We start from the raw sequence: 23,935 nt of genomic DNA, 5'->3' as shown, positions 1-23,935 counted from the left end.
CACAAGTTTGGCAACAGACACTTATAATCCCAGCACTGGGGAGGTAGAGAGACAGGCAGATAAATTCTGGTGGTGTGCATCACACACACACACACACACACACACACACACACACACAACTGACTTATTGAGTAACGAACCCCCTGGAAATTCACAGAACAGGATTTGATCGACAGAAATCAAGGGAAAGGAAGGTCACAGACAGATCAGCGTATTTAAAGATGGAAATGGAGATGCATGGATGGGTTTGGGAGCTGCAGAGACTGCATAGCTTAATGGTGCACACAGGGTCCAGAGCTCCTTTGACAGTTGCAGGGATTGCAAGGTGTGGGGCTGGGGTTCCCAGTAAAGGTGAGCTAGGAAGTGTTAATTCTGGCCAGAGGCAGCTTGGTACCAATGCGACTGGCAGGGAAGGCACAGAAGGAAATGGGGAGGAAGGATGTGTTGACCCAAAACGGTGGGTTGTAAGGGGTTGTGTGCGGGAGGGATCAAAGAAGACCTTTTGAGTTTAGGGATCTGTGAAAAGTCATAGCACCTCTAAGTGTTGGTTGGAATATGCTGGTATGAGGACAGAGCCTCAGAGTGGCAGGCTTCCAGGGACATGGGTCTGTGCTTAGGGCAGAGGCACTGGTCTGAGATAAGAGAGTTTGGGGCTTGGCCAGTGCAGGAGCTGTGCTGGAAGAACAGACAGACAGCCCAGGTCGCCACTCTTAGGAGAAGGAGGAAGCAGGGCTCAGTTGGGAGATGCACTGAGCAGCGGGAGTGAGCTCTGGATGGCCAGAAGGATGCAGGAGGGTGAGGCCTTTGAGTCTGGTGAGGAGATGAAAGACTGAGGGCCATGGGGAGAAGTCTTATTCCTGCAGAGGAGGAGACTGGGTACCCAGGTGGCCCAGAGACTGCACGATGGAGCTCAACTTGCTTCCCACACCTATTTCTGTCCTCTGTGGTACACTGGGCAGAGGGCAGGGTGAGGGAGGAGGGGGGAGTGGAGGCTTGCTGTCCCTGCTGTGGGAAACCAGAAGGGATGCAGAATGCATGGAGCCATGCCCGCCGACACCTGCAGCGGATACTGTCCCGTTGGGCTCCAGGATACCCCATGGTGTCTTTTGTTGTATATTGGATGATGCTTTGTGATGTTATTTTGTCTCCATTGAGCCCTATGATGCTCTATGGAGCTGTGTGCTGCTCCGTGATCTTCTGGATGGTCTGTGGTGGTCTGTAGGCCTCCATGATCCTTTGTGGTGCTCCCTGGTGCTCTGAGATGCTCTATGACGTGCTATGGTGCTTCATGATGCCCTGTAGTCCTCCACGATCCTTTGTGGTGCTCGCTCCATGGCACATTCTGTCTGGTTTCCCCACCTGTTATCCTTTTGGTGCTTTCCCAGTGTGCTTTGCTTTTATGATGAAGGAACGGCAGCCACAGTTTAATAGTATTTAAATAGTACCTTGAGGAGTCACCTGGAGAGAGGCACCCAGACCGTGCTGCTTCGAGTCGGGGGCTATCCTCAGGTAGCCGGTGTGTAACCCTCAGAGTTCAGAAACGAGTGCTGCGACACATGCCCTTCCCAGAGCACCGCCAGCACAACACTGAAAGGCCTTTCCGTGAGCCGAGAGCAGGGCCCTGGTGATCCCTTAGAGACCCTGCGTGGGTCCTTCTCTCCCTCACCGTGAGTGCGTGAGAACAGATAAAAACTCGCAGCTTCCCACCTCCCCGCAGCCACCTCTGGAGAGACGGGCTGGAGCCTGGCACAGGAGACTGTCTCAGGGCTGCTCACAGGCACTGTAGCTCCTGATGCTGTTCTGCCGTGGCCCCGGGGCACACCATGCACTGTGGTGTTCAGGAAGGGGAGCAGTCACTGGGAGGTGGCCTTGGTTGTAAGACAGGATGGGAAGTGGTGTGTGCTCTGGATGGAAACTGGCAGATGTTCTGCTCATCTGAGGGCACAGTGGCGCTACACCACCCAAGAGGCATAGGAGGTAAGGTGTGCTTGGAGGGCCTGGGTCAGGGATCACATCCCAGCAGGGAGCCTGTCTTGTCAGTCACTAGTGTTTTCCACAGATGCTTATTTCTGCTTGTAAAGCTCTGAATGTGTTCATGGCCCAAAGCAGAAGCCCCAAGACTTCACAGTGCCCCCAGGCACAGGTCCAGGAGTGCTGTTCACACTGTAACTCATGCTAGGGTGGCAAAGGTCAGCACTGACCACTTCTGGGTCCAAGACCATCCCTTCCCTAACATGCCCGCCATCACCTCTTACTGTTAACATTGTGCCCTGGGAAGGCTCAGGGCCTGCCCGTGCACTGTGTCACAAACCATCTTTTTCAAACTCACACATGGTCATGGTCATGGCTTTGCCTCTCAGCCTGGATGTCCCTATGTCTCCTGCCCACCCTCTCCTCCTGCCCTGACTGCCTCCCAGTGTCAAGTGTCCAACCCCCGCCACATACTCTCTCCAGCATGCTAGACTTCTGTCTCTCTGGTCTACATGCCTTGCTCCTCTCTCTAGGGCACCACACATACACTGGTTTCCTGTTACCAGAGCTGGCTGGCCCGTGTGGCTTCCCCTCTCCATCAAGATCAGCCTGTGGAGCAGTTGGCCCTAGGTAGAGGGATGTGTGTGGAGGTGCCCACTGTCCTTTCTGACCACTTGGTGAGATGTCCTACTTCCAGCTCAGGTTGTCCCCAGCAAGGGGAATAACCAAGTGGCCATTGTGGTAGAGTACTTTGGGAGACAAAAATCAGCGGGTTCAGATATGTCATGTGATGCTTTGAGCTGTTGCTTCCATTTGTCTGTCCTGAGGCAAGGTCTCTTGTATTCTAGGCTGGCCTCCGACTTGCTCTGTAGCCAGAGGTGGCCTTGAACTTCTGATCCTTCTGTTTCTATATCCAGAGTGCTGGGATTCCAGGTGTGCACCACCACACCCAGCTTATACAGTGCTGGGTCTTGAACCCAGGGCCTTATGCTAGGCAGCAGTCTACCGATGGAGCTCCATCCCCAGCCCACCCTTTCATCTCTGAGCACAGAGAGCAGCAGCAGGAGCCCCTGTGGGTGCAGTCAAGCCTCAGCCTCACTGGCTGACAGACCTTGACTAGCTGGAAGCATGGGTTGGGTCCTTTGGTTGTGAGCTGTGAAACACCTGTGAAAATCAAGTGCAAGCGACCAGGAAAGTGGAGGAAAGGGAGTATGGGAGTCTGCAGGGAGAGAAGGCCTTTGGAGCTGCTGAGCTGACTTACAGGCTGTGCTGGGAGCCAGGGAGCCAAAGGCCTAGTAGACTGCAGGTTCTGTCATATTGAGATGCTGTGGTTAGGTAGTAAAGTCCTAATTGCAAGATGTAAAATCCCTTTTCTCATTGCTGTGATAAAAATGCCTCACAAAAGCAACTTCAGGTAGAAGGGTTTATTGTGGCTCACGGTGAGGGCGCAGCCCCTCATGGCGGGGAAGGTGTGATGGCAGGAGCGAGAAGCAGCTGGTCACATTGCATCTGCAGTCAGGAAGTAGAGAGAGATGCATGTGAACACAGCTTCCTGTCTCCTTTTTAAATTACCCACAAGATGGTGTTGCCTGCATTTAGAGTAGGTCTTTCCTGTTCCTTTACCCCAATATCGATAACCACTATAGCCACGCCCAGAGGCTCTGGTGATTCTAGGTGCTGTCCAGTTGACAGAATTACACCTTTCAACTCGGTTGAGTCAGTGGGATTATTCCAGTTTGCTGGCATCTGAGGGCAGGAAGTAAGCCTCTGGTGGGCATGGCCCGCAGGCTTGCACTGGGGCCTCAGCCTCTTCATTTCCTCCGGTCTGTCCCTGCCAGTGCCCTAGTCTGTGATGGCTTCTGATGATACCATCACTTCAATGACCGTTCAGGTGATGGTTTTCTGTTCTGACTTGGATTATGAATACATGCAACTTTCACAAGTCCATTTTGTGTGTATGTGGGGGCCCATCATGGGGTCGAATGTGACCACAAGTACACATGGAAGCCAGAGGAGGAGGTCAGATGCCCTGTTTTGTCACTCACTGCCTTATTCTTTTGAGATGGTTTCTCAGTGAACATGGAGCTAGACTGGAAGCCAGAGAGCCCCATGCCCCCTCCCCAAATGCACACACAGGGCTGGGATTATAGGTACATGTAGCCATGCCCCGCTTTTTCCATTGGTTTTGGGGGTTTGAACTTGGGCCTCACGCTCGCCAGCCAACACTCTTACCCACTGAGCCGTCTTCCAGGGCCTCACAGTTCATTTTCGAGCCATATGAAGCTACTTTTTACATGTCTACCAAATGATCTGCCTAAGAAAACGTTGTAGGGAACCGTGAAGAGGACACTGAGGCTGCCGGCTGCCATGTTAGTGAGTCTGAGGAGTCTCTGTGGTCTGCACACAGGTCTAGCAAGTGTGTGGTTCTGAGAGGCCACCAGATAAGAAGGGACAACGGAGTGAATGGTTTAGGGTTTGGTACTGTGTAGCTCAGGGTTATAGCACTTGCCTAAGGTGATTTGAGCCCTGAGTTCCAAAGGCAATTTATATCCATTTAGCATTTATTAATAGCTGTGGTGGTTGCTGCGGTGTTTGTATTTCCTTTTCTTGCAGAGCAAATCCAGGGCCTTGTGTGTAGTAGGCAAGTGCTCTACCCCTGGTCTATATCCCAGCCCCAGCGGTGGGAGACTTTTAATCAGTTAGTGAACACTTTCTCAATAACAAGTGCTCTACCCCTGGTCTATATCCCAGCCCCAGCGGTGGGAGACTTTTAATCAGTTAGTGAACACTTTCTCAATAACAAGTGCTCTACCCCTGGTCTATATCCCAGCCCCAGCGGTGGGAGACTTTTAAGCAGTTAGTGAACACTTTCTCAATAACAAGTGCTCTACCCCTGGTCTATATCCCAGCCCCAGCGGTGGGAGACTTTTAAGCAGTTAGTGAACACTTTCTCAATAACAAGTGCTCTACCCCTGGTCTATATCCCAGCCCCAGCGGTGGGAGACTTTTAAGCAGTTAGTGAACACTTTCTCAATAACAAGTGCTCTACCCCTGGTCTATATCCCAGCCCCAGCGGTGGGAGACTTTTAAGCAGTTAGTGAACACTTTCTCAATAACAAGTGCTCTACCCCTGGTCTATATCCCAGCCCCAGCGGTGGGAGACTTTTAAGCAGTTAGTGAACACTTTCTCAATAACAAGTGCTCTACCCCTGGTCTATATCCCAGCCCCAGCGGTGGGAGACTTTTAAGCAGTTAGTGAACACTTTCTCAATAACAAGTGCTCTACCCCTGGTCTATATCCCAGCCCCAGCGGTGGGAGACTTTTAAGCAGTTAGTGAACACTTTCTCAATAACAAGTGCTCTACCCCTGGTCTATATCCCAGCCCCAGCGGTGGGAGACTTTTAAGCAGTTAGTGAACACTTTCTCAATAACAAGTGCTCTACCCCTGGTCTATATCCCAGCCCCAGCGGTGGGAGACTTTTAATCAGTTAGTGAACACTTTCTCAATAACAAGTGCTCTACCCCTGGTCTATATCCCAGCCCCATTGGTGGGAGACTTTTAATCAGTTAGTGAACACTTTCTCAATAACAAGTGCTCCCTGGCCCCAATTAGTGAATTTGGGTGGGGGATGGCATTACACATAATACAGCTGACCTTTGGCATTTTGTGAGGGGTGGGCTCCATGACCCTCACTCAGATACCAAAAGTGGTGGATGTGCCCTTATAGGACATGGCACAGTATTGGCATATGGCCTACTGACGTCCTCCCCATAGTCTTGTCACTTCTAGATTAATTTTAATACCTAACACAATGTAAATACTATGAAAATAGTGGTTTTGTATTGCCTGGGGAATAACGTAAAGAAAAGAGGTCTGTATGTGTTTGATACATATGCAATTAAAAATTACTTTCAGCCTTCGGCTGGTTGAGTCCTGGGTATGAATGTGGTGGGTGTGGAGGGCAAAGTGTGTGCAAGCTCAGCCTTCACAAACAGGCAGTCATGGAGTTTTTTATTTTTAGAAGCTGGAATGAGGCTCAAAGAGGCTGCATCATCCCCACTTGAGGGTGATTGTGGAGCAGTCTGCTCCTCCTGGAGCCCTCTGAGCTCCTCACCCACAGCATGTCTTCATCTCTGTGCACGGGGGGCTGTCATGGGCTGCTCTGGCTGGTCAGCCAGCAGGCACTGGTGCTCACACAGTCCCTGCCACCATGTGAAGGTAGTGCCCTGTGTGAAGGATCCTTGCTTGGTGAGGGTCATTTTGTAATGTGAACCTGGGACTATCTACCACCAAGAACTACGCTCCCGCCTCAGCAGCTAACCCAAAAATCCCAGCTTCCCTCTAGAATGTGCAGCCAACAGGAGTAACAGGTCCCTGAAATGTCTCTCCTCCTCCCCAGGTTGACCCTCTACCTAGCCTCTCTCTTTATCAGCCTTATTTTCCTGTTGGTGAATCTGACCTGCGCGGTGCTGGTGAAGACAGGACACTGGGAGAGGAAGGCCATCGTCTCCGTGCGCGTGGCCATCAATGACACACTCTTTGTGCTGTGTGCCATCTCTCTCTCCATCTGCCTGTACAAAATCTCCAAGATGTCCCTGGCCAACATCTACCTGGAGTCAAAGGTAGGGTAGGACTGGGGGTTGAGGTCCTTCTCATGAAACTCTGAAGGTGGCTTCCTGATTTGCAAACAGGATCCAACAAATCTTGTTCACACCTGTCCTTAGAAATGATTAGCCAAGCTGTGGCCGTCAGAGCACAGGGGTGTGTGGTTTGCTGAACTGTCTGCAAGGAGTGTTTGTTCCGGATGGCTTAGCATGTGTTAGGGTGTGCAGATTCCCTGGCTGTTATTTAACTGTTTAAATTTATTTTTTTTATTTGTATTTGTTTTGGGGGGATAAAACTATAAAACCACTTGAATGCTAGGCATGTGTCTGAACACTGAGCTGCAACCTCCTGTGTTTTAAAAATTCTAATTTGAGACAGAATCAAACCCAGGGCCTCACGCATTGCTTGTAAATGCCCTAGCACTGAGCTGTATCCCTAGCCCCTTAAAAACTTTTTGAGACAGGGTAGTTGCTCAACCTGGCCTTGAACCCACTCTGTAACCCAGGTTGACCTTGAACTTGTGACCCTCCTGCCTCAGTCCCCCAGTAGCTGGGATGACAGGTCTTCGTCACCCAGTTTGATGAGGACTGTAGTGTACAAGCTGACCTCGGCCTCCCATTTTCATAGGAGTAGGTGGTGGTATCATCTCTACTTTGTGGGTAAGGAACTCACGGCATAGAGCTCAGGAAGCTTGTCCCAGGTCACTGCTAGTGCAAAGGCTAGATACAGACTAGCTATCACGTCAGGGCCCATGGCGTTCACCTCCTGTCCTGCCTCTGTGGTGACTCTGATTCAGGTGTCATTCTCCTTGAGGTGGAAAGGCTCCTGAGACTTGCTCTGAGATGGAGCCAGAGCAGGGGGGATGCTCCTGCCTCTTCTCTCCACCACAGTGCCTTGCCCTCCGTTTTGTCCTTTCCTATCCCGAGTTGTAAAGGAAGGTAAAAATGCAGATACTCTGTGGTACCAAAGTGATTCTGGCCAGCCAGCTGTGGTACCAAAGTGATTCTGGCCAGCCAGTTCTCCGAGTCTCCTTAACTGACTTGAGGGCCCAAACTTGAGCACGAGAAGCCTGGGAGTTGGGAAGGAGTGCTGGACTGTGGCTAGTGGGGGTTGAGGGATGACGGACCCCCACCTCCACCCTCACCTGACCCTATCACTTTTCTGGATCTGGCTTTGTCACTTGCAAAATGGCTGATTTCTCCAGAGCCTCTGCTTCTGAGTTCAGAGTTTGTGTTCTCTGTGATGGGTCTGCTGGTCCCCTCCTTTCCCTGGGACGCTTGTAGCCCTAGTATGCCCTTGGTCTGAAGACTGTGTGTAGCTGTGATCAGTAGATGGCTTTAGATTTTGAAGCACAGAACCTTCACAGGTCACCCTGTGATGTAGCCGAACTCCTGAAAACCCCACATTAGCTAGACTGAGTTGTTTGTAAATTCCAATGAATTTTACCCTCAATTTTGCTTTAACTTTCTGCTTATCTCACAAAAGGATTTTAAGTAAAATTGCAATTTAGGCGGGTATGGTGGTGCATGCCTTTGATCGCAGCCCTAGCGGGGCAGAGGCAGGCAGATCTCTGTGAGTTCGAGGCCAACCTGGTCTGCATAGTGAGTTCCAGGCCAGCTGGGGCTACAAGGAGACCCTGTCTCAAAAAGACAAAAAAGAAAACTGCAATTTCTTTTTTTTTTTTTTTTTTAATCAGGGAGAGATGAAGCTGTAGATTGTCAGATACACTTGGCTTACCCCTGTGACAAAATGAAAGGATACTTTGGATTTAGTTAATATTCCCAAATGCAGAACTCAAAATTCAGCTTGCTTTTTTTGTGGCCCTGTAAACTATCTGTTCTAGCTAGGGGCCTTTAACTTTAGAAACTGATAGTTTCATAAAGAAGACTGAGCCACAGGTATCCGAATGACGCCAGGCTAGAGGCCCAGTAGGACTCCTGCTCCCCAGCCTAGAAGGCACTGGACTTTAAGAACATGTGCCTTCTGTGTGGTCTGCAGCTTATACCCCCTGTGAGACTTAGATGTATGCCCTGAACCAGGGGCCCTGGCCTGGGCTTACCTGCTGCCGGACTGACCAAGATCTTGTTACTGAGCAGTAAGACTCAGAAATTTAACAAGACCTATCAAGGCCTTGGGCTGGGGTGATGGCTCAGTTGCTAAAGTGCAACAGAGACCTAAGGACTGAGTTCAGTCCCTCGGAAGTCAAGAAAAAGCTGGGGGTGGTGCATGCCTTTGATCCTAGCCAACACTTGGGAGGCAGAGGCAGGTGGATCTCTGTGAAATGGAGGCCAGCCTGGTTTACATAGCAAATTCCAGGCCAGTTGGGGCTACAGGAAGATTGTCCTAGTTTTTCTTCATTGCTGTGACAAAATATTCTGACCAATACCAACTTGGGGAGGAAAGGGTTTATTTGTCTTACATCTCACAGTTCATCAGTGAACCCAAGGTAGGAACTCAGGGCAGGAACCTGGAGTCAGGAGCTGGCACACAGGCCATGGAGGAGTGCTCCTTACTGGCTTGCTCCCCGAGCCCATGCTCAGCCTTTTTTTTTTTTTTTTTGTCTTTTTGAGACAGGGTCTCCCTGTAGCCCCAGCTGGCCTGGATTCACTATGGAGACCAGGCTGGCCTCGAACTCAGAGATCTGCCTGCCTCTGCCTCCCGAGTGCTGGGATTAAAGGCATGCGCCACCATGCCCGGCTCAGCCTGCTTTCTTGTACAACACAGGCCCACCTGCCCAGGGATGGCACCACCCACAGTAGGCTGGACCCTCCCACATCACTCAACAATCAATGCCCCACAGACATAGTCACAGGCCAGACCAATGAAGGCAGTTCCTCAACTGAGGTACCCTCAACCCAGGTGTGTCAAGTTGACACTAAAGCTGTCCAGCACAGAGACCCTGTCTCAAAAGAAGCAAACAGCTGAGTAGTGATGGCATGTGCCCGTCACCCCAGTGCTGGGGTGGAAGGGACAGGAGGGTCCCTGGGGCTTGCTGACCAGCCAGACCACCCAGTCCCGAGTTCTATACAAAGATAACTGAAATTTGAGGAAGGGATGCAGATGCAGCAGGGCCTGGGGTTCTGGCAGACCTGGCCACCTGCCGTGCCTCTCAATTATCCAGGTTTACTGGGTAACTCCAGGGAAGGTGAGGGAAGGGGCTCACCCCTGCTGGTTCTCTCTCACAGGGCTCCTCAGTGTGTCAAGTGACTGCCATCGGAGTCACTGTCATCTTGCTCTACGCCTCTCGGGCCTGCTACAACCTGTTCACCTTGTGGTTTTCTCAGATCAAGAATGTCCGCTCCTTTGATTACGACTGGTACAACGTATCGGACCAGGTCAGTTGGGGCACAGTGAGGTGCTGCCTGCTTGGGACCAGGTCAGTGGAACATGTTGAGTCTCGGCACAGAGACCAGGGCAGTGGGCCATGGTGAGGCACTGCCTGCAGAGACCAGGTCAGTGGGATAGTACACAGCAGGGTGGTACCTGCGTGGGGTCCAGGTCAGTGGGATGCTGCAAGGCACTGCTTGCTGGGGACCACTTGTTTCGTGGGGCACGGCAGAGGGCCAGGCCAAAGATAAGGTGGCCTGGAGAGGCACTTGCCTATGTGGCGTCTTCACCCTCATTTCAGATAAAGCACCTACCTTGTACATTCACATATCTTCCGAGAAAACAAGATTAGGTGTGTATGTACACAGATGTATGCATGAGCCCAAACATGCACATACTTCACACCCCCTTCCCCCTTGTGGGACTCTTGTCAAGAAAGACTTATCTTCTGGGTTTGTTTTGTTTTGGAGACAGGGTCTACCTGCAGCTCCAACTGGCCTGGAACTCATTATGTAGACCAGGCTGTTGAACTCAGAGATCCCCCTGCCTCTTGCTCTTGAGTGGTGGGACTAAAGATGTGTGCCACCATGCCCAGTCAAGAAGTATGACCTAAAATGTGCTTCCATTATAAATGTAACATGATGTTATTTTGTTCATTGATATTTTCTGTGTATGAGTATATTACCTGTTTGTATGGATGGACACCCATGTCTTGCAATACATGCAGAGTCCAGAAGAGGGCATCAGATCCCCTGGAACTGGCTGGAGTTACAGATAGTTGTTAGCTGCCTTGTGGGTACTGGGAACGAACCTTGGGTCCTCTCGAAGAGCAGCCAGTGCTCTTAACCATTGAGCCATCTCTCCAGCCCCCATGATGTTATTAAAAAATAGAATCTGCAAAGTTGATTTTGGGTTTAAGAAATGCCAGAAATTAGGTTCCAGGGATCGAATCCATGTTGCCAGGCCTGCACAGCAAGGTCCTTTATACCTGAGCTATCTTGCCTGCCCAGTTCTCTTTAGTACATTCCACAAGTTCTTAAGTGTTTAAACTATAAAGCAGATGGACAAAAGCAATGAGATGTCCTCCTGCTTTGGTGTTCATAAAAACTCAAGAGTAAGTTGGAGAGATGGCTCAGTGATTAAGAGCACTGGCTGCACTTTTGCAGAGGACCCAGGTTTGGTTCCCAGCACCCACATGGCAGCAAACAGTCACCTGTAACTCCAGTTCCAGGGGATTAGATGCTCTCTTCTGGTCTCCACGGGCACTGCATACATACATGTAGGCACACACACATAAAAACCTTTTAAAAAAAAAAACCCCTCATATCTAATTAATAAGCTGGCATTTACTCATTTGACAAATACTCTATTTTTTTGCTCGTGTCCAACACTGAAAGAAGTTCTGGGCATATAAAAATGGACTCCCTTCCCTGCCCTGTGGGAGTTGATGGCCCACTGTAGTGCAGAGATACACATAACCCAATCCAGTGAGAAACGAACCCCTCTGGTAGGACTTATTTGCAATGCTCCTCAGAGTTATCTAGAAAAACACTGTATAAATCCACTTCTAAACTCCCATCAGTGCTCATGATTACAGCTGATTTAAAACAATGGGATAAAAATAAAATGACCAGGGCTGGAGAGACGGCTCAGTGGTTAAGAGCACTGGCTGCTCTTGCAGAAGACCTGGGTTCAATTCCCAGAACTCACATGGCAGCTCACAACCATCTTCAACTCCAGTTCCAGGGAATCTGAGGCCCTCTTCTGGCCTCCATGAGCATTGTGTGCACAGGTGCAGTTACACACATACAGGCAAAACACTCATATAAGATCAAAATAAATATATATAAAAAAATTTAAAGTAAAATGACTACAACAAGCTAAAGCTTGGAGACAAGTGAAAGCCCCAAGAGGTCACTGAAGAGATAAAACATCCCATAACCCAGCCACCCCTACCAAGCCTGACCCACAGGTGCCAAGTGGGAGAGAGCAAGGGTACTGGGGTGTGTCTAAGCCATTAGAGGAGTACACAATACACAGAGAATTGGTTTTCGTTGTAGGGTATGCGTACAATCCACTAGGATAACAACTTCCAGGTGAGCAGTTCAGTGGACTGATGTATAGCTATGTTGTTCAATCATCACCACCATCCACTTCTGGAACTTTATTATCGTCCCAGACTGCAGTTCCATTAAACCACACATGTGGTCTTAACAACAGTTACTTCCAGAGCTGGGGAGATTGCCCAGTGGTTAGTTAGCATTTGTCATGCAAGTGGAAGGATCTAGTTCAGATCTCCAGAATCCACACGACTACCAGGAGGTATGGTAGCCAGCCTGTAGCTCCAGCCTTAGGAGGAAACAGGGCAGCTGGCTAGTGAGGCTAGCCATATCAGTGAGCTCTGGATTTGAGACCCTGCCTCAACCTTAAGACCTCCAGACGCATGTGCACCTACTCACACACGTGCAAAAATGTGCGGGGCGGGGGGAGGTTACATCATTATTCTTTCAATCAAGAACTTGAAACACCCATGATTTAGGTTTCTGAAATCGTTTTTAGAGGCTGTTGTCTCCCTGCGGCAGTGCGGCTTCTTAGTGAAGGGAAAGCTGTCTAGTCTAGGTAGGAGTGGGATGAGATGGCCAGTCACTGTGCTTCCAGAGTGATGTGCTAGAGAAGGCAAAAGGAGGAGGCTCTGGTTCAGTGCATGCTCCTTTGCACGGGTCTTTCTGAAGAGCCGCCCACATGCAGCCCCTCTCTACTTAGGGACCATCCATCTTTGAAAAGAGAACAGTCATCCAGCCCCTTTGCCCATCTCCCTGGGCCTACGAGCCAAATGCTGGAGGACTGTCTTGCTCTGAGGAATGTTTCTGGATAAGTGAGCCTGAGATCAGATTTCATGGGTAAAAAGTGTGGCTTATGGAAAGAAAAGCTTAAAATGGCCATGTTTATCCTAGGGATGGATTAAGACTTGGGACTGGAAAGCTGCTCTCAAGAATTTACTAGGAGGCAGGCACTGGGGCTGTGTGGCTCAGGGGCAGAGCCCTTGCTGAGCATGTACAAGGCTCTGGTCCCTGAATGAACTGTAAAAATAAATGAACACACAAGCTACACCCCCTAGAAACATAGCAACCTAACAGTCTTACTGTTGGATTGGTGATGCAGACCCACCTACATTGAAGTGAAAGTTAATTTGGACACACAGGTTTTTTTGAGGGAAGAGGTGAGATCATAAAACATCAGATGCTAGGAGTTGGTTTTTGAGTATTTTGAAGAAAACCATCCATCCTCAATGGTTTAAGTAAGTAGCCCTCCAGCCAAGACCTGACCCATCGCTATGACCAGCCTTCAAATGCAGGCTTTAGGGAAAGTATCTAGGACTGTCCTCTATCTAATTTCCTCCACACTGTCTCCTGACTCTGTTTCCCCTTTCTTCCTTCAACAGGCAGATCTGAAGAACCAGCTGGGCGATGCTGGCTATGTAGTTTTTGGAGTGGTGCTGTTCATATGGGAGCTGTTACCCACCACTTTGGTTGTTTATTTCTTCCGAGTCAGAAATCCCACAAAGGACATTGTAAGTCCCCCACTTGATGTCTGGAGGCACCGTCACATCCTGCGTCTGAAGCCGACAAGTCAAGGTTTTCCCTAGTCTTTCAGTAGCCTCTCTCGTCCCGTCATGGGATAAGAAATCCTGTGACTATTAAGATCTTTCCCTCTCAATTCTTGGAGGTGATTATTCTTAATGCCACTCAGCATTCACTGTCCTCCAAACACACAGTTCTTTTAATAAAAATGGGGTGCTGACTTGGCAGAGTGCTTGCCTAGCACGCAGGAAGCCCTGGGTTTGATCCTCAGCACCACCTAAAAGTAGGCATGTAATCCCAGCACTGGGAGTGGATTCAGGAGGACCAAGGTTCATAGTCACCCTTGGCTAAGTAGTGAGGTCAAGGCTAGCCTGAGATACTTGAGACCTTGTCTCCAAAAAAAACGAGTAAAAAAGCAGTCAAATCAGGGTGATGGCAGCAGTTCATGAGGGAGTGGGAGAGCAGGGCAGTACAAACATCTTTATGACCAGTGCTAAAGCCACTGCCCCATTTTCTGCTCAACCAACATCAGACATACGTCTTTGTGGGGGCAGAAGGGAAACTCTCAAATGTGGTCAGGTGTGGAATCTCCTGGGAGCCTTTCTGCTCTCTAGTTCCTGAACTCAGAGCAATGAGGACACAACTGCAGCCCCGCAGTGCACAATTATTTCACATCCAGAGAGCAGTGATTCTCTGCATAGTCACCATGCGCCAGGTGTAGAAAAGAGAGGCTAGGGTGAGAAGGCACAGCCTGGCCGTGCATGTGTGGACAGAGAATGGACGTGGCTCAAGCTCCTGTCTGGGAGAACTACAGCACTGTGCACTTGAAAGTTTGGAGAATCCAGTTTGGGGGCAAAAAGAGGATGAAAGGATTGAGCAGCATACTGAGGTGGGAGCAAACCCTCTCCAGGTGATCCCAAGTTGTCACACAGGTGTCCACATGGACTATCTATCTGCTTTACTTTGGAAGTTTGGGGGGATTTTTAAGAGTCTTGCTGTGGAGCCCTTGAGGCAAACCTCAGCCTCCCAAGGGCTGATGTTACAAGCATGATCCTCCACATCTGGCTAATGTGGGCATGTTCAGTAAGGGGCTAAACAGTTATCATTGGAAGAGCAGTAGGTTTTTATCAGCGAATGTTAATTATAGTGGATCTCACTGACATTTTCGTCTCCCACCAACCCCTTCCTAACTAGTCGTCCCACTTCCATGTCTTTTTGTAACTGCGGATTTAGATCCTAAGGCTTCATGAGCCCTTCCCTCCTCCATGATACAGTATTAATTTGGGGGTTGGGGCTATAGCTCAATTGGTAGGGGGCTCACCTAGCAGACAGGAAGCCTTAGGTTTGATCCCCAGCACCTGAGAAGGGGAATCAGGAATTCAAGGTCATCCTCAGCTGTATACAATTTGAGGCCAGTCAGGGATACACGAGTCTTTAAAAACAAAACATTAAAAAAGGCTTGTGCAAATACACTGAGCACTCCAACTGAAAGGAGCGACCTCAGCTCCCCTGTAGGACGGCCTCTGTAATGCTGGCCAGCTACTGGCCTGCAGAACGTCTGCATGTGTGCTGAGTGGTAATTTCTTCTTTTAGACCAATCCTGGGATGGTCCCCAGCCATGGATTCAGTCCCAGGTCTTACTTCTTTGACAACCCCCGAAGATATGACAGTGATGATGATCTGGCCTGGAACATTGCCCCTCAGGGCCTTCATGGAAGGTGAGACCTGCTCCTGTGGGAGGGCTGGCCGCTGGAATGATCAAATTAATTTTAACATTTTAGTTTTATTTTTTTGTATGTATGAGTGTATCGCCTGGATGTATGCGGGTGCACCCGTGTCGTGCATTCCCACGGAGGTCAGAAAAGCGCATCGGATTCCCCTGGAAATGGAGTTAAGGATGGTTCATAGGCCACCATGTGGGTGCTGGGAATCGAATCCGTGTTCTCTGCAAGAGCAGTCAGTGCTCTTAACTGCTGAGCCATCTCTCCAGCCCCTGGGATGATTAAATTGAAGGACAGCTCTGCACAGCATGAGTAGCTGGGGGGGCCCACGGCAGCGTTTGGGCTACAGATTAGGGAAGTGGCCAGATATGAGAAAGAACCTACACAAGATGTGTAACTTTAAAAGCCTGCTTCCCTTAGCACTTCTCCTCCACCATACTCCAGAGCGCCATGTCCTTACTAGGTGTGCTTTAAATTGATGGAATGTGCAGCGTCTAAAGGAAAATCAGCCTTTGAAAATTATAGGACCTCTCCGAGTCTACCAAGGGAGAAACAGATTTTGATGAAATCACTCAGTGAAACATGATCTAGGAAATCCAGCCACACATCTTAGATTCTGTTCTAGAGCCAGGGAACACATGATCATTTATTAGAGCAAAAGCCACCACTTGTGTGTCATTAAAAACAATTTTATGTTTTGCCTGCATGTAAGTGCACTGCATGCGGTGCACATGGAGGCCAGAAGAGGGCATAAGATCCCCTGGAACTGGAGGTATGGGTGGTTGTTAACCACCACATGAGTCCTGGGGACCCAGCCCCAATCTTCTGCAAGGGCAGCCAGTGCTCTTAACCAATGAACCATCTCTCCAGCCCCTACATGTAATTTCTTAAGTATATACTATGTACCAGACACCATTCTAAGATACAAGCATCACCTCATTCAGTGCAACAGTCTGTGTTGTCAGTACTGTTGAGTCTTCCTAGTTGAGATGAAACTACGTGGGTAAGGGGCTTGTCCAAGGCCAAAGGCTCTCTCGTTAGGCTGGGCACTAGTCCTGGCACTCGTTCACACCTGTGCAACTGCTTGAAGTGTGTCTGGATCTTACAGTGCTTGTCTGTGCTGGAGTGCCTCCTTTCTTGAAAATTCACTTGCAGATTTGGCCCAGAATATTTTGGGGTGCACGGTTGAATTTAAATGGTGTATGAGAGAAAGTAAGTGACCTGCACTGGGCTGCCTTCACCTGATTCCCAAAGTCAAGACAACTAGGAAGGGGACGCCCCCACCAATCCCCTTTTGCCCTCAACCTGTTCACGGGGGGCCTCCTCTCATCCTGTGCATCCGGGATCCAAGGCCAGCAGTTGGATCTGTCTAGTGATCAGGGGCCCGAGGCCATCCTTTGAGCTTGAAAACTTAAATTTTATATCTTTGGGGATGAAGTAAGAGAAAGCTCTGCTCTACGGTGAGTCCTTAAATCTGTGAAGATCTCAGGACTTTGTTTTTGGGTACAGGAGAACTGTGGCAGAACACACTGTCTCAGGGAATGAGGGAGGAGAGACTCCTGGGCTGACCAGCAGATGAAAAGTAGGTAATCTGGAAGCAACCCAATGTACAGAGCTTCTCAAGGGCAAAGGTTATCCTCAGAATCCGAGTTCTTCCTTTTCCTAAAACTGGTCTCTGATCTAACTGCCATGCTGGAGCATCCCTAACCATTACTTGCCACAAGGTACCAAGGGCAGAGGCAGAACAGAGAGGAAAAAAGACCCCTTTTCATGGTGCCGAGTTCTAGCTACACCTTAGAGCTGCTCTTAACTCGTCCCAAGAGAGTTCCTAACACCACTGCCTCCCCCGACCCCATGAGGAGGGGAGAACTACATGCTGCCCTGAATTCAGACTTTTTTTTGCCAAAAACTTATCCCTAGTGGCTGTTTTTGGGTTCTAGTAATCAACTTGTGCAGGCTGCTGGCTCTGTGCACAGCTGTTTTGTGGGGAAACAGGCTTCAAGAAGCCAACCTAAAGAACAACTCTGGGGTGGTTCGCTGCTAAACTAGACACGCCATAGGTACATAGTAACGTTTTAAGCCACTTAACAACTTTGTTTCTTTTAAGTTTTGCTCCAGACTGCTATGATTGGGGACAACAAACTAACAGTTTCCGGGCACAAGTTGGACCTTTCCAACAAGACTCAGCTTCGGTCCAGACAAACGAAGCCAGGGGCAGCACCAGCTGACAGCTTCCTCTGTTGAAAACCTTCAGAAAGACCAACTGGATGACAGCTGAGTTTTTTAGGGCACTTTTCATTATGACATAGGACTTGATTTTTGTTACAGATTTCTAATGGCTCCATAGGACTAAGCAATAACTTAGATTGATAAACTCTTATTTTAGCACTGGTAAGAGAGCCTGGCTAGTGGGTATAATTTAAACTTCTTACAGAAAATCTGTACTTTTATGAACATTTTATATAACTTACTACTAATGCTAAAGTATAGTAGGGTTTTATTTGTCATTGCAATATATGTTGTAGTTTGCACAGTCTTTCACACATAATTCACTTTAAAAGATACAATGTGCCGGGCATGGTGGCGCACGCCTTTAATCCCAGCACTCAGGAGGCAGAGACAGGAGGATCTCTGTGAGTTCAAGGCCAGCCTGGTCTACATAGTGAGTTCCAGGACACCTGGGGCTACAGGGAGACCCTGTCTCAACAAACAAAACAAAAAACCTGTGTGGTCTAATTTTTAAAGGCTTCTGGACTAAAATTTCTTCGAATACTTACCTCTGAAGGCCAGTGAGGACCACTCTGTGAGCTCCACACTGGCAGACTCCTGAAGTGGACATGCCATAAACTAGCTGCTGCTCCAGTGTAAAGTTTACAGGAAGCAGCACCCGTTTGCCGTAACGGGCTCGGCAGAAGTTACTCTTCAGCATGGCCTGAGGTCTGCCACCTTCTCCCTCAACCAGCACTACTCTGTACACTCCAGTGGCAATGGGGCACTGCTAAGATGTAGTGGGCTCACTATTAAACCTCTGCTGTACAGACTGTGATTCTGTATAATTTTTTTCAGACCAATGTAACTGAATACCCACTATCTCAGTAGGAGGGGAGACCACGCCTTCCCTGACTCAGCCAGCAGTCAAGAGGTCTCCACGGAGTGTTAATATCTTTGGCCCTTGAGCCGGAGGACTATGGACTGATCGTTTTTCTGTAAAACATGCCTGTGATGTTCACGAGACCGATGTGGCCTATTCTTAAATTGGGTGCTCATCTGCCCAGTGGAAGCTGCAGGTTTGACGGTGTGGTGGGATGCTGGACACCTCTCCACGTGTGCCACTGCCATTCTCAGAGCTCCCCTAGGTAGCTCTGGAGCAGAAACTGCCCTCCAGGAGGCCAGAGGCTCAGGTTTTTCACAAAGAAGATCTGTTCTGAGTCAAGTACTGTAGCCAGGGCCAAAAGACAGTTCCCTGTGGCTCAAGGCCAAGTAAGGGCAAACTGGATAGGCCTGGGGGTGAGTCCCACCCGCTGGCTGAGGCCCACTTCACACAGCTCACCTGCTGTCCTAGCCTTTAGGAACAACTAGTCTCTGGGCTTCAACTTCCCAGGGACATGTATACTTCCCTTATTTTGATGTATTTAAAATTGGGATTCCAAGTTTCAAATGGGTCATGGTTGGATTTTCATGGTGTAGAACAGAGTTTAAAGACCATGCATAGCCCCTCACCACATCCTTGCCTTTCAGTATGGGCAAGAATCTGTCTCACCAAGCATTTAAAAGAGTTATTTGCCAGGGAGAATTCTACACTGAAACAAAACCTGCTCCACTTACCTAAAGTATATCAACAGTTTACAGTAACAGCTTGTAAGACAATGATCTGTCCCTATACCCACAAGAATTTCAGCCGATACACACTGTACCCACAGCTCTTGTCTTCAATAGGCCTGCACCTTCAGCAGCCAAGCGCAGATACTTGAAAAGCACAGCATCGCTAAGATCATTCTGTATGCACTCATCCCACAGTACATGCAGACTACATTTCTGTGACTAGCAAGAAAACAGATACCCAACACCACCCAGCAGGAGCCATGATGCACTTTATGATAAAGTTGTATCTCAGCTTTTCTCATTGTTGCTGGAAAGGACAAAATAGGACTATTCCTGCCTTGTCCTTTTTAAAAGTGTCGCCAACATATGCTGGAACCAAAACACAATCACGTCTGACGCGTCCAGCAGACTGCACACGGGGAAAGGGATCTGCGATTCCTTTGAGCGTCTCACTCCTAACAAAACAGCATCTTCCGTGGAAGATTAAACATGAAGAGGGAAAAGAATGATTTCCAGCTCATGTTTGAAACATGAAATTAAAGCCGTAATGCTAAAGTTTAAAATATGCGGGACCAGGCATAGTGCTACACCTATAAGGCCAGCACTGGGTCTCACGTTTGAGGCTGGCCTGGGCTACACAGCAATATCCTGTCTCAGAAAAGGGGCAGTATCACAGAAAATTTGGTACCAGCCCTGAAGTCTGTTATAATGTGAAAAGGCCACAAGTGAATGTTTTTCAGCACCAAAAGAGACATGTGCCTGTGCAGCTAAGAATTCTAGCAGGTCTACATACATACATACCTATCGTTGACTGGCACAGTTAACATCTGGAGTGTCACACACAGAGCTGTGAACTACAAGAAGTTATTACAGCATGCGTTCCAGTCACATTTAGTCTTACTTTTGGCGGCAGCAGGGATGGAATCCAGGGCTTAGCTCATGTAAGGACACATGCTCTACTACCGAACTACATCCTTAGCCCTTGCCAACTGTCTTGACCATGTCAGACACATGCATATAGCTGTGCTGGTCTCATGTTCAGATCAGGCAACTCGAGAGCCTCCCACATCCCTCCTTCAAAGCTCAACACAGCCAACTGCTTTTTGTGGGCACTGATGTTGAGCCAACACTCAATCTTTACAAAGAGCAGTTATTCACTTGGGCATCAGAAGAACCGTGAAGAGAAACTCATTTAATCTACGTAGTGGATATTACTAGAACATTGTGCATGCAGAGATCTATACATGCCCACTGGGGGTCAAACCCAGGGCCTTAAACTTGCTAGGCAAGTGCTTTGCCACTGAGCTATGTCTCAGCCTCTGTTTTGTTCTAATACAGGTTTACCCATTAAAAATAATTAGGTATAAGGATTGGAAAATTGGGGGGCTGGAGAGATGGCTCAGTGGTTAAGAGCACTGGCTGCCCTTGCAGAGGACCTGAGTTTGAGTCCCAGCACCCACATGGTACCATCTATAACTCCAGGTCCAGGGGATGATGTCCACATCTGACCTCTGTGGGCACTGCATGACATGGGTGCACCTACCTACATGCAGGCAATACACATAAAATAGAAATATTTTTAAAAAAGAATTAGAAAATTGATCAAGATTTTCAAGTAAGCAAACTATTTTAGAGGTTTGCTTTCACTTTTACTGGGCAGAAACCTAAAGTCTAGTCTGGTGTAGAAAGACCTACATTCACTTCCATCTTTATCCTATGTGAGAACTGTATTAGAAGAGGCTGGAGAGATGGCTCAGTGGTTAAGAGCGCTAGCTGGGACCTGGTTAGGTTCCCAGCACCCACATGGCAGCTAACAACCATCCTTAGCTCCAGTTCCAAGAGATCCGATGTACTCTTCTGACTTCCTCAGGCACTGCATGCATATGGTATGCATATAACATATAGGCAGGCAAAACATTCATATATGTAAAATAAATAAAAAAAATTATTGTATTAGAAACATTTCACAAAAATGAGTGAGCTACTTACAACTTCAGATGGGTTACAACTTCTGTGTTGAGCTTTGGAGGAGGAATGTGGGAGGCTCTTGAGTTGCCTAATCTGAACATGAGACCAGCACAGCTATATGCATGTGTTCAGAACTGTTGAAAGGGACAGACAAAAATCACGGAATTCTCATCAAAGACTAAACTAACAAGCCAATTAGTGAGAAAACCTGTTTTCTCATGGCAATTAGGACAGGCAATGGAATTCATTGTCTGTCTTTGTTGTGCTACACTGACAGGTGTCATGTGTCTGAGTTTATACACAAGGGGGGACACACGTTACTTTTGGCAAGGACACATGAAAATCCCTGTCCCAAAGGATCAAAATACCCAGTATCTGCTGTGTCTCTGCACTCCAACCTAGATTGGTGTTGGATCCTCTGTACCTTTGTCTCATCCTCAGCCATGGGTGGGTGCCATGTTCACTTCAGGTGGAGTCACGTAGTCCAGGCTTATGGTCCTGGGATCCATGTGCCGGCCTCTCCAGAGCTTGACCTGCTGCTGGACCTGTTGTGTTCTCTGATGCCGATACCTTACTAGTGGCTTCTTTTCCTCCAAACCTCATCTGCCTCACCACTCAAAAGCTGAGTCCCTATACTCAGAAGAGGCTTTGTTTCTGAACTTTAGCCTAGTCAGAACTGGACTCCAGAGGCCCACTTTCTTCAGCACATACGGACTATAAAATTCCTCCATTTCCTGTTCGCATGACTTTTCTATGAACCTAACACCCACCAGTCCTTCCCCAGTCATGGTGTTCTAGAAGACCAAGTATAAAAGGGTGCATTTAGATGAACACATCCCCAGGGCCACTGCATCTGCATGACTTAGCACCCTTTATGTACTTCCCATGAATCCCTGGCCCCGTGCAGGTCTCAGGTCTACAGAGCACCTGCTAAATGCTGCAGGACACTTGCTCAGTTATAGGTCCATGCTAGGCAGGGTGGCTAGAAATGTGTCTTGGTGAGGCCGACTTTGCCCTGACTGGTGGATGCAGTGTGCTAGCATCTGGAGGCCCCTGTGGCATAGTCGTATGGAGTGCACCTGTGCTCCTGGGAACATAGTTCTATGTGGCGCATGACCTCTTCAGTGGCATTTTCTTCCTGTTGTAGTCTTGCTATCAACAGAATGGACTGTGGTTGGGCTGTGGAAGGCCAAGCTGCATGGTGGCAGGCGTTTGTCTCATTCATGGCTACAGACCCTATACACTCAAGAAGCGAAATCCTGTTCTTTGAGCAGATGTCCTTTTAAAGGTAACTTTCACACTTGCACTGTTATCGAGTTTAGCATTCATTGACGGGCTCCCCCTTGACTTATGAGTCTCTGTCAGCTATCCAACTTATGCAAACAAATGGAGAAGTTCCTATATATATGCACTGTATATGAATGACAAATATGTATATGAAAAAATATATAAAGATAAGCCCCAAATCATTCCTGGAGACCAAGTGTTTTTTAAAAAAAGATTTTAAGTTTTTATTCTTTTTGGTTTTTTGAGACAGGGTCTCCCTGTAGCCCCAGCTGGCCTGGAACTCCCTATGTAGAACAGGGTGGCCTTGATCTCAGAGATCTGCCTATCTCTGCCTCCTAAGAGCTTGGATTAAAGATGTGCACCACCACATCCAGCTTTATTTTTAATTGTACGTATGTCTATGTATCTGAGGATGGGTATGTGCACAGGAGTGTAGATGCCTGCAGAAGCCAGATGTGCTAGATTCCCCTGGAGCTGGAATTAAACAGGTGGTTGTGAACCACTCAACCTGCTTGCTGGGAACTGAACTGGAGTCCTCTGAAAGAGCAGCATCAAGTGCTCTTAACCTCTGAGCCATCTCTCCAGCCCCAGGACCAAGTCTTAGAAGACCAATTCTGAGCACTTGTATCTCTGCTGAGTGTTGTTATCTCTACTTACTGTCCCATATAGCAAGTAGGATATGGAAGTACGTACCCAGAGTAGTTAGAAAAAACCCAAAAGGATCTCTACTGTGCGAAAGTGGATTAGAGAATACAGACATGGAAGGGCTAAAAAGTGCAACATCTGGCTGAGCTCAGTGGCAGAAAGCTTGCCTAAGGTGCACGACGCCCTGGTTCCACCTCCAGCATGGCCTAAAATGGCATGAAAGCTTACCCCTGTAACCCTAGCACTTGAAAGTTGGAGGATCAGTTTGAGGTCATCCTTGGCTATATAGCGTTCTAGGCCTGAGACATGAGACTCTGAAAGTAAAAAGAGAAATGCAACCCTGGAGAGAAAGCTGCGTTGAGTTTTAGCTTCAAGGACGTCTTAAAGCTTGTTTGGAATCATAATAGCTAGAAAAGCACAAAACAAAGAGATGTGAGGAAGAAACTGGAAGACCAAGGGCCAAACCTGCACGATTCAAGTAGTGTAGGACGGAGGCACACAGCAGGAGACCAACAAAACAACCTAGCCAAACAGCTAAATCCACAGGCATTGTAGGGGTCTGTCAGATCTAAATGTGGCCTCAAGCTGTTAAGGGAAAAGATGAGCTGAGCAGACAGCGGTTGTGAACAACCAGGTTACTATCTGGGGGAAACATAGGTTGGATCTTTAACTTGTATTTTGTACTAGGATATAGTCCAAAGAATCAAAATTTAGATGTGAAAAAGTAAAACCATAAAAACTCTGGATCATTCTTTTGTTCTGAAGGAAGACATTTTATGACTCAATATCCAGAAATCAAAGAACTCATCAGACCATAAAAATGTAATTGTAAAACCATTATAAGCCAAGCCAAATACAAACTGGAAAAGAAGTATGCAAATCATTACACTGGACGGATCAGTATCCCTAACATACACAGTTCTCCTAAAAACCGTGTGGTAGTAAAATGGGTACAGTACCAAACAGGAGCGGCTCTGAATCTATCAGAAGTTGGTTGGAATACAAA

At 48.2% G+C, this 23,935-nt stretch overlaps 1 protein-coding gene across 1 annotated transcript in view; it reads left to right on the top strand.

Annotated features, from left to right (window-relative positions):
* Gpr137b (G protein-coupled receptor 137B) overlaps positions 1–18,247 on the top strand; it is a 44,568-nt gene extending 26,321 nt beyond the window's left edge. The window contains 6 exon segments of the mRNA XM_008855061.3: positions 6,373–6,595; positions 9,764–9,913; positions 13,348–13,476; positions 15,080–15,204; positions 17,315–17,391; positions 17,394–18,247. Coding sequence (XP_008853283.1) covers positions 6,373–6,595; positions 9,764–9,913; positions 13,348–13,476; positions 15,080–15,204; positions 17,315–17,391; positions 17,394–17,485 — 796 coding nt within the window. The 3' untranslated portion in view covers positions 17,486–18,247.
* Positions 18,248–23,935: the final 5,688 nt, after the last annotated feature.

The sequence above is a fragment of the Nannospalax galili genome, unplaced genomic scaffold (genome assembly GCF_000622305.1).
Source record: "Nannospalax galili isolate Female #2095 unplaced genomic scaffold, S.galili_v1.0 scaffold968, whole genome shotgun sequence".
Lineage (NCBI taxonomy): Eukaryota > Metazoa > Chordata > Mammalia > Rodentia > Spalacidae > Nannospalax > Nannospalax galili.
Note: the sequence above shows the minus strand (reverse complement) of the source record. Positions and strands in the feature narration are given on the sequence as shown.